Consider the following 10,765-nt stretch of genomic DNA (forward strand, 5'->3'; position numbering starts at 1 on the left):
AGTAGGGTTGAGGGTCAAGTCAATTGGGAGGTGAGTTTGAATGGAGAAAAACTAGAGGAAGTGAAGTGTTTTAGATATCTGGGAGTGGATCTGGCAGCGGATGGAACCATGGAAGCGGAAGTGGATCATAGGGTGGGGGAGGGGGCGAAAATTCTGGGAGCCTTGAAGAATGTGTGGAAGTCGAGAACGTTATCTCGGAAAGCAAAAATGGGTATGTTTGAAGGAATAGTGGTTCCAACAATGTTGTATAGTTGCGAGGCGTGGACTATGGATAGAGGTGTGCGCAGGAGGATGGATGTGCTGGAAATGAGATGTTTGAGGACAATGTGTGGTGTGAGGTGGTTTGATCGAGTAAGTAACGTAAGGGTAAGAGAGATGTGTGGAAATAAAAAGAGCGTGGTTGAGAGAGCAGAAGAGGGTGTTTTGAAATGGTTTGGGCACATGGAGAGAATGAGTGAGGAAAGATTGACCAAGGGGATATATGTGTCGGAGGTGGAGGGAACGAGGAGAAGAGGGAGACCAAATTGGAGGTGGAAAGATGGAATGAAAAAGATTTTGTGTGATCGGGGCCTGAACATGCAGGAGGGTGAAAGGAGGGCAAGGAATAGGGTGAATTGGAGCGATCTGGTATACAGGGGTTGACGTGCTGTCAGTGGATTGAATCAAGGCATGTGAAGCGTCTGGGGTAAACCATGGAAAGCTGTGTAGGTATGTATATTTGCGTGTGTGGACGTATGTATATACATGTGTATGGGGGTGGGTTGGGCCATTTCTTTCGTCTGTTTCCTTGCGCTACCTCGCAAACGCGGGAGACAGCGACAAAGCAAAAAAAAAAAAAAAATATATGCATGGAATATGTGGGAATACTTCCCACATATTCCATGCATGTCGTAAAAGGGGACTAAAAGGGGAGGGAGTAGAGAGCTTTAAATTCTCCCCTCCCGCATTTTCAATTTTCCAAAATAAGGAACAGAGAAGGGGGCCAAGTGAGTATATTCCATCTAAGGCTAAGTCCTCTGTTCTTAAACTACTTTGCTAACGCGGGAAATGGCGAAAATACACATATGGCCTTTGTAGTCCTTTTCGAGAGCTATCTCGTGCTTACGCGGGGGGCGGGGGTGGATCATTTCATGTGTGGCGGGGTGGCGGGGAGAATGGATGAAGGTAGCATGTATGATTATGTGCATGTGTATGCCTGCGTATACGTTGAAATGTATAGGTATGTATATGTACATGTGTGGGTGTTTATGTATATACATGTGGATATGGGTGGGTTGGGCCATTCTTTCGTCTGTTTTCTTGCGCTACCTCGCCAACGCAGGAGACAGCGACAAAGTATCATAATAATAGTATATATATATATATATATATATATATATATATATATATATATATATATATATATATATATTCCTATGAGTCCACGGAGAAAATGAAACACGGTAAGTTCCGAAGTGCACATTCATGTAATAATCACATCATTAGGGGAGATACACGAAGAGACGTAGCTAGGACGCCATTTAGTAAACAAGTGATTGTCCAAGAGAGACAACGAGCGCATCATAAGCTTACGTGGACAAGAAGGGGAATTGTTTACAAAGTTGATCAACAATAAAGCTATCCAATTTGAATAACCTTAACTAATATTAAGGTTGTAATTCTTTGTGTATTTAGAAATAGAAGATTCAGTGATATTTGTCGTGGTACTGGAGTTAAGAGTTAATAACTGAGATGGCATTACTCCGGTCAAATCAATGTTTCTTAAGTCTGACAGAAAGCAGCGAATTTGTGAGAAATGACTTACCATGGCTTAGAGAAACATTTTGATTCTATGATTTATGAAAAGATTGTATCATCGGTCGTCCATTCCTCAAATGAAATGTTTTCTGTGACTCAAATAATTGACATTAGACAAATGTAAATATGAGTCTTTTAAAATCCTCAGTGCAAAAGTATGTCCTGAGTATTGAAAATATATAATTGATTAACAATGTACAAGGATAGATAATGGAACGAGATATTGGTATGCATCACTCTTTAATGTTGTAAATATATTTACAAGCACTGCTTTCATTTTCAGCATATTTAGCTAAAGCAATAGATTAACAAGCGAGTAAAGATATCGGTTGTACAAGACCAGACTGACACTGTTGGTAGAGATGACCACAGCATCACCACCATCACTCACTTATCACCAGGTTATGCTGCCGTTGTTTGAGAGTACTGAGGCTTAGTTTATGGGGAGGTGTAAGACGTCTTGACTCCTTTTGAATCCTCTAAACGAGCCTTCTCGATCTGGATGAGGGAGTGTTCAGGTATGGGTGGGCCCACGGGCAGCAGATCAGACTCGGGCTGGTAGCCATCTCCGTCAGCGATGAATTCAACATGAGCGTCGCTGCCGTCAGGGAAGGAGAACCTGCGCAGGATTGGATTCAACTTCAATAGCATGTAATATACTAGCGTATCTAATGAACTAAGTTATCTTATAAACTTTCTCGCCTTAAATACTGGCCTGCGTCACATAGTAGCCTCTCTCATACACAGTCTAGCTGGTTTCACACACTAATCTCTCTCACATGTTGATCTGCCTTCCATACTTGCACTACTCTCAGACTGGCCTGCCACACATACTGGTCCATTTCACATGCCTCTCTGCTTCACATAAAGACCTGACTCATGCCTTAACCAGCTTCTGAAATCAAGTTTATCTTGCAAGTATAGGAAGCCTTGAGTGTCACATGATATATATATATATATATATATATATATATATATATATATATATATATATATATATATATATATATATGTATATTCCTATGAAAGTGTGTGAAAGAAGAAAGCTGAGAGTAAATGTGAATAACAACAAGGTTATTAGATACAGCAGGGTTGAGGGACAAGTCAATTGGGAGGTAAGTTTGAATGGAGAAAACTTGGAGGAAGTAAAGTGTTTCAGATATCTGGGAGTGGATTTGGCAGCGGATGGAACCATGGAAGCGGAAATGAGTCACAGGGTGGGGGAGGGGACGAAAGTTCTGAGTACGTTGAAAAATGCGTGGAAGGCGAGAACGTTGTCTCGGAAAGCAAAAATGGGTATGTTTGAAGAAATAGTGGTTCCAACAATGTTGTATGGTTGCGAGGCGTAGGCTATGGATAGAGTTGTGCATTGGAGGGTGGATGTGTTGGAAATGAGATGTTTGAGGACAATATGTTGTGTGAGGTGGTTTGATCGAGTAAGTAATTAAAAGGGTAAGAGAGATGTGTGAAAATATAAAGAGTGTGGTTGAGAGAGCAGAAGAGGGTGTTTTGAAATAGTTTGGTCACATGGAGAGCATGAGTGAGGAAAGATTGACAAAGAGGATATATATATCAGAGGTAGAGGGAACGAGGAGAAGTGGGAGACTAAATTGGAGGTGGGATAATGGAGTGAAAAAGATTTTGAGTGATCGAAGCGTGAAGATGCAGGAGGGTGAAAGGCGTGCTAGGAATAGAGTGAATTGGAACTATGTGGTATACCGGGGTCGACGTGCTGTCAATGGATTGAACCACCAGGGCATGTGAAGCGTCTGGGATAAACCATGGAAAGTTTTGAGGAGCCTGGATGTGGAAAGGGAGCTGTGGTTTCGTTGCATTATACATGACAGCTAGAGACTGAGTGTGAACGAATGTGGCCTTTGTTGTCTTTTCCTAGCGCTACCTTACGCGAATGCGGGGGAGGGGGTTGTCATTTCATGTTTGGCGGGGTGGCGACGTAAATGAATGAAGGGAGCAAGTACATGTATATTTATATACATGTCTGTGTATGTATATGTATGTATACGTTGAAATGTATAGGTGTGTATGTATGCGTGTGTGGACGTGTATGTATATACATGTGTATGTGGGGGGGGGCATTCTTTCGTCTGTTTTCTTGCGCTACCTCGCTCACGCGAGAGACGAGAAAGTATATATATATATATATATATGTATATATATATATATATATATATATATATATATATATATATATATATATATATATATATATGTATATTTTTTTTTTCAAACTATTCGCCATTTCCCGCGTTAGCGAGGTAGCGTTAAGAACAGAGGACTGGGCCTTTTTCGAAATATCCTCACCTGGCCCCCTCTGTTCCTTCTTTTGGAAAATTAAAAAAAAAAAAAAAAAAAAAAGAGAGGGGAGGATTTCCAGCCCCCCGCTCCCTCCCCTTTTAGTCGCCTTCTACGACACGCAGGGAATACGTGGGAAGTATTCTTAATCCCCTATCCCCAGGGATAATATATATATATATATATATATATATATATATATATATATATATATATATATATATATATATATATATATATATATATATATATATACGTACTTATATATTTATATTTTCTATAAATATAATTTGACGCTGTCTCCCGGGTTAGCGAGGTAGCGCAAGGAAACAGGCGAAAAAATGGCCCAGCCCACCCTCATGCACATGTATATACATAAACCTCCACACACGCACATATACATACCTATACATTTCAATGTATACATACATATACATCTACATGACATACATATATACACATGTACATAACCATACATGCTACTTTCATTCTTCCTGCCGCCACCCCGCCACACATGAGATACGGTATATATATATATATATATATATATATATATATATATATATATATATATATATATATATATATATATATATATATTACTGGATCTGAGTTAAAGGAACCTAGATCTCTCATTGATAAATCGCAAGGAAACAGACGAAAGAAATGGCCCAACCCACCCCCATACACATGCCTTGATTCAATCCACTGACAGCACGTCAACCCCGGTATACCACATCGCTCCAATTTACTCTATTTTTTGCCTCCTTTCACCCTCCTGCATGTTCAGGCCCCGATCACACAAAATCTTTTTCACTCCATCTTTCCACCTCCAATTTGGTCTCCCTCTTCTCCTCGTTCCCTCCACCTCCGACACATATATCCTCTTGGTCAATCTTTCCTCACTCATTCTCTCCATGTGACCAAACCATTTCAAAACACCCTCTTCTGCTCTCTCAACCACGCTCTTTTTATTTCCACACATCTCTCTTACCCTTACGTTACTTACTCGATCAAACCACCTCACACCACACATTGTCCTCAAACATCTCATTTCCAGCACATCCATCCTCCTGCGCACAACTCTATCCATAGTCCACGCCTCGCAACCATACAACATTGTTGGAACCACTATTCCTTCAAACATACCCATTTTTGCTTTCCGAGATAATGTTCTCGACTTCCACACATTCTTCAAGGCTCCCAGAATTTTCGCCCCCTCCCGCACCCTATGATCCACTTCCGCTTCCATGGTTCCATCCGCTGCCAGATCCACTCCCAGATATCTAAAACACTTCACTTCCTCCAGTTTTTCTCCATTCAAACTCACCTCCCAATTGAATTGACCCTCAACCCTACTGTACCTAATAACCTTGCTCTTATTCACATTTACTCTTAACTTTCTTCTTTCACACACTTTACCAAACTCAGTCACCAGCTTCTGCAGTTTCTCACATGAATCAGCCACCAGCGCTGTATCATCAGCGAACAACAACTGACTCACTTCCCAAGCTCTCTCATCCCCAACAGACTTCATACTTGCCCCTCTTTCCAAAACTCTTGCATTCACCTCCCTAACAACCCCATCCATAAACAAATTAAACAACCATGGAGACATCACACACCCCTGCCGCAAACCTACATTCACTGAGAACCAATCACTTTCCTCTCTTCCTACACGTACACATGCCTTACATCCTCGATAAAAACTTATATATATATATATATATATATATATATATATATATATATATATATATATATATATATATATATATATATATATATATTCTTTCTTTTCTTTCAAACTATTCGCCATTTCCCGCGTTAGCAAGGTAGCGTTAAGAACAGAGGACTGGGCCTCTGAGGGAATATCCTCACCTGGCGTCGTTCTCTGTTCCTTCTTTTGGAAAATAAAAAAAAAGAAAAAAATATATATAGATATATTGACAGCACGTCGACCCCGGTATACCACATAGTTCCAATTCACTCTATTCCTTGCACGCCTTTCACCCTCCTGCATCTTCAGGCCCCGATCACTCAAAATCTTTTTCACTCCATCTTTTCACCTCCAATTTGGTCTCCCACTTCTCCTCGTTCCCTCCACCTCTGACACATCTATTCTCTTGGTCAATCTTTCCTCACTTATTCTCTCCATGTGGCCAAACCATTTCAAAACACCCTCTTCTGCTCTCTCAACCAAACTCTTTTTATTTTCACACATCTCTCTTACCCTTGCATTACTTACTTGATCAAACCACCTCACGCCACATATTGTCCTGAAACATCTCATTTCCAGCACATCCACCCTTCTGCGCACAACTTTATCCATAGCCCACGCCTCGCAACCATACATCATTGTTGGAACCACTATTCCCTCAAACATACCCATTTTTGCTTTCCGAGATAATGTTCTCGACTTCCACACATTCTTCAACGCTCCCAGAACTTTCGCCCCTTCCCCCACCCTATGATTCACTTCCGCTTCCATAGTTCCATCCGCTGCCAAATCCACTCCCAGATATCTAAAACACTTCACTTCCTCCAGTTTTTCTCCATTCAAACTTACCTCCCAGTTGGCTTGTCCCTCAACCCTACCGTACCTTATGCCCTTGCTCTTATTCTCATTATCTCTCAGCTTTCTTCTTTCACACACTTTACCAAACTTAGTCACCAGCTTCTGCAGCTTCTAACATGAATCAGCCACCAACACTTTATCAACAGCGAACAACAACTGACTCACTTTCCAAGCTCTCTCATACTTGCCCCTCTTTCCAAAACTCTTACATTCACATCCTAACGACCCCATTCATAAACAAATTAAACAACCATGGAGACATCACACACCCCTGCTGCAAACGTACATTCACTGAGAACCAATCATTTTCCTCTCTTCCTACACGTACACATGACTTACATCCTCGATAAAAACTTTTCACTGCTTCCAACAACTTGCCTCCCACACTATAATATTCTTGATACCTTCCACAGAGCATCTCTATCAACTCTATCATATTCCTTCTCCAGATCAGTAAATGCTACATACAAATCCATTTGCTTTTCTAAATATTTCTCACATATATATATATATATATATATATATATATATATATATATATATATATATATATATATATATATATATATATATATATGTATATATATATATATATATATATATATATATATATATATACATATATATATATATATATATATATATATATATATATATATATATATATATATATATATATATATATATTCTATCCCTGGGGATAGGGGAGAACGAATACTTCCCATGTATTCCCTGCGTGTCGTAGAAGGCGACTAAAAGGGGAGGGAGCGGGTGGCTGGAAATCCTCCCCTCTCGTTTTTTTTTTTTAATTCTCCAAAAGAAGGAACAGAGAAGGGGGCCAGGTGAGGATTTTCCCTCTAAGGCCCAGTCCTCTGTTCTTAACGCTACCTCGCAAACGCGGGAAATGGCGAATCGTATGAAAAAAAAAAAAAAAATATATATATATATATATATATATATATATATATATATATATATATATATATATATATATATATATATATACACCTGAAATCAATAGCTGTAGGATATTGGATGATATGAAGATTGAATCATGTGAACATAACATGTAAGTTGAACACCGAATATCGGCAAAATTTACCACAATCAATTCCAAAAATAAAATTGGTTCAAGTTTCACTCACGTCCAATATCCCTGGGATGCCACAGCTCCTTCTTCTCCCTGGGGGGCGCCCTCCTCGGTACGACTGATGCCGTCACCAGTTTCAAAGTTGAAGTTGTAGTTGCCATGCTGATCAGGTCCCTCACGGTTGTCGGACAGGATGGGAATCTCATCAGAAGTGTATCTTGGGGGCGCCGAGTAGCTGCCCTGTGGCGCCGCGGTCGCCACCGCCACTAAGGCAACAAGGAATAACTTCTGGAAATAAGAACGTTTTCTGTCACTCGATGTCTATATTCTTTTCTGAATCCGTGAACTGGTTTTTTCAGATTCGTTTAAGAGGAAATAACATATGAAGCTGACAGAGCCTGCTCGTTGAAAATAAAATTGAAAATTTAACGTTCGTAGAATGATCATACATATATGCATATATATATATATATATATAGGTCATACATGCTCCAACAGCCAGGATCGAACCCGGGACCCCTGCGTGGTAGGAGAGAGCACTACTGCTAGGCTATGATCGCCCCTAATAGAGAATGACTGTACGAGTACTATGTAATCGAATACCCTTCGTCTTTCGTTGGTGAGCAAAGGGGGATGCACTGGTCATATCCCATCAGGCTAAAACAACCAACAGATATCAATTTGCAGAACCTAACTGTACAACACGGAGGTATGCATATACGAATATTGTATAGTGCATATGAATGCGCACTTCCATATAACATACAAACCTCCAACAGCCAGAATCGAACCCCGGGGCGATCATAGCCTAGAGGTAGCGCTCCTGTTTGACACGCAAGGGACCCGAGTTTGGTCCTGGCTGTCGGGGGTTTGTCGAAAAAGTTTCTATCGAGGATGTAAGGCATGTGTTCGAGTAGGAAGAGAGAAAAGTGATTGGTTCCCAGTGAATGTCGGTTTGCGGCAAGGATGCGTGATGTCTCCATGGTTGTTTAATTAATCTATGGATGGGGTTGTCAAGGAGGTGAATGCAAAAATTGTGAAGAGAAGGACAATTATGCAGTCTGTTGTAGATGAGAGGGCTTGGGAAGTGAGTCAGTTCTTGTTCGCTGATGATAAGTTCTGGTGGCTGCTTCGGGTGAGAAACTGCAGAAGCTGGTGACTGAGTTTGGTAAAGTGTGTGAAAGAGGAAAGCGGAGAGTAAAAGTGAATAAGAGCAAGGTTATTAGGTTCAGTATGGTTGAGGGACAAGTAAATTGAGAGGTGAGTTTGGATGGAGAAAAACTGGAGGAAGTGAAGTGTTTTAGATATCTAGGAGTGGATTTGGCAGCGGATGGACCCATGGAAGCGGAAGTTAGTCTTAGGGTGGGGAAGGGGGCGAAGGTTCTGGGAGCGTTGAAGTATGTGTGGAAGGCGAAAACGTTATCTCGGAGAACAAAACAGGGTTTGTTTGAAGGAATATTGGTTCCGACAATGTTATATGGTAGTGAGGCATGGGCTATAGATAGGGTTGTGCAGAAGAGTGTGGATGTGTTGGAAATGAGATGTTTGAGGGCAATATGTGGTGTGAGGTGGTTTGATTAAGTAATGAAAGGGTAGGAGAGATGTGTGGTAATAAGAAGAGTGTGGTTGAGAGAGCAGAGGAGGGTGTAAGAAATGGCTTGGTTCCATGGAGAGAATGATTGAGGAAAGATTGACAAAGAGGTGTATGTATCAGAGGTGGAGGGAACGAGGGGATGTGGAAGACCAAATTAGAGGTGGAAGGATGGAGTGAAAAAGATTTCGAGCGATCTTGGCCTGAATATACGGGAGGGTGAAAGGCGTGCAAGGAATAAAGTGAAGTGGAACAATGTGTCATACCGGGGTCGACGTGCTGTCAATGGATTGGACCAGGGCATATGAAGCGTCTGGGGTAAACCATGAAAAGTTTTGTAAGGCTTCGATGTTGAGAAGGAGCTGTGGTTTCGGTGCATTATACATGATAGCTAGAGACTGAGTGTGAAGAAATGTGGCTTTTTGTCCTTTCCTAGCGCTACCTCGCAGGGGGAGGAGGGGATGCTATTACATGTGTGACGGGGTGGCGACTGGAATGAATAAAGGCAATAAGTATGAATTATGTGCATATGTATATTTGTATATGTCTGTGTATGTATATGTATGTATACGTTAAGATGTGTAGGTATGTATATGTGCGTGTGTGGACGTGTGCGTATATGCATGTGTATGTGGGTGGGTTGGGCCATTCTTTCGTGTTTCCTTGCGCTACATCAGTAAAGCGGGAGACAGCGACAAAGTGTAATAAATAAGTAATACATATATATATATATATATATATATATATATATATATATATATATATATATATATATATATATTCTTTGCATGATATGATATACAAGGATTTCAGTACATACTCATAAGAGTAGATATAGATTCTAGCAATACTCGACCAATGAAATACTAAATGGGCCAATGTGAATGTAGGCGAACACATACCGTGTACATGTTGACTGCCTGAGGACCAACTGTGAGGGATATCCAGACTGATCCACTTATATATACCCGCCGCCTACCCCACCCGACTGTGAGCCTCGGAAACATAAGGTTAAGCACTTCAACAATCACTCTCTATCTTGACAAACCAGTTATTCCATGTCCCACAAGTAAACTTTTTATAATTGCTCTCTTTAACTTTGCCTGAAATTGCACCACCTACAACATAGAGCAAGCATCGTGGAATGGTGTGCGGGCTTTCAAGAAAGAAACCTTCGATCCTCTGATGTTCACTGACATTGCATGGCTCTTGAGGGGAGAGAAAACACAACATTTATAACCTCACTGCTCGCTATCCTGGTAGGTGTCCTCACATATTCCTTCAATCTGGCACGTTCTAATTTCATCACAAGACACGCTCGTATTAGAATTGAAACCACATAAACTGAGCTATATGACTATTACTTATATGATGAGGCCAAACATGTTGTTCTAGG

General features: G+C 40.7%; 1 protein-coding gene across 1 annotated transcript; it reads right to left on the reverse strand.

Annotated features, from left to right (window-relative positions):
- Window positions 1-2,043: 2,043 nt before the first annotated feature.
- Window positions 2,044-10,280, reverse strand: LOC139765446 (cuticle protein AM1159-like). The gene is made up of 3 exons (XM_071692818.1): window positions 10,272-10,280; window positions 7,834-8,066; window positions 2,044-2,416 (listed from the first exon to the last, which is right to left on the reverse strand). The coding sequence occupies exons 1-3, from the start codon at window positions 10,278-10,280 to the stop codon at window positions 2,236-2,238; spliced, it is 423 nt and encodes a 140-aa protein (XP_071548919.1). The 3' UTR covers window positions 2,044-2,235.
- Between the last annotated feature and the right edge of the window lie 485 nt (window positions 10,281-10,765).

The sequence above is a fragment of the Panulirus ornatus genome, chromosome 55 (assembly GCF_036320965.1).
Source record: "Panulirus ornatus isolate Po-2019 chromosome 55, ASM3632096v1, whole genome shotgun sequence".
Taxonomy (NCBI): Eukaryota; Metazoa; Arthropoda; class Malacostraca; order Decapoda; family Palinuridae; genus Panulirus; species Panulirus ornatus.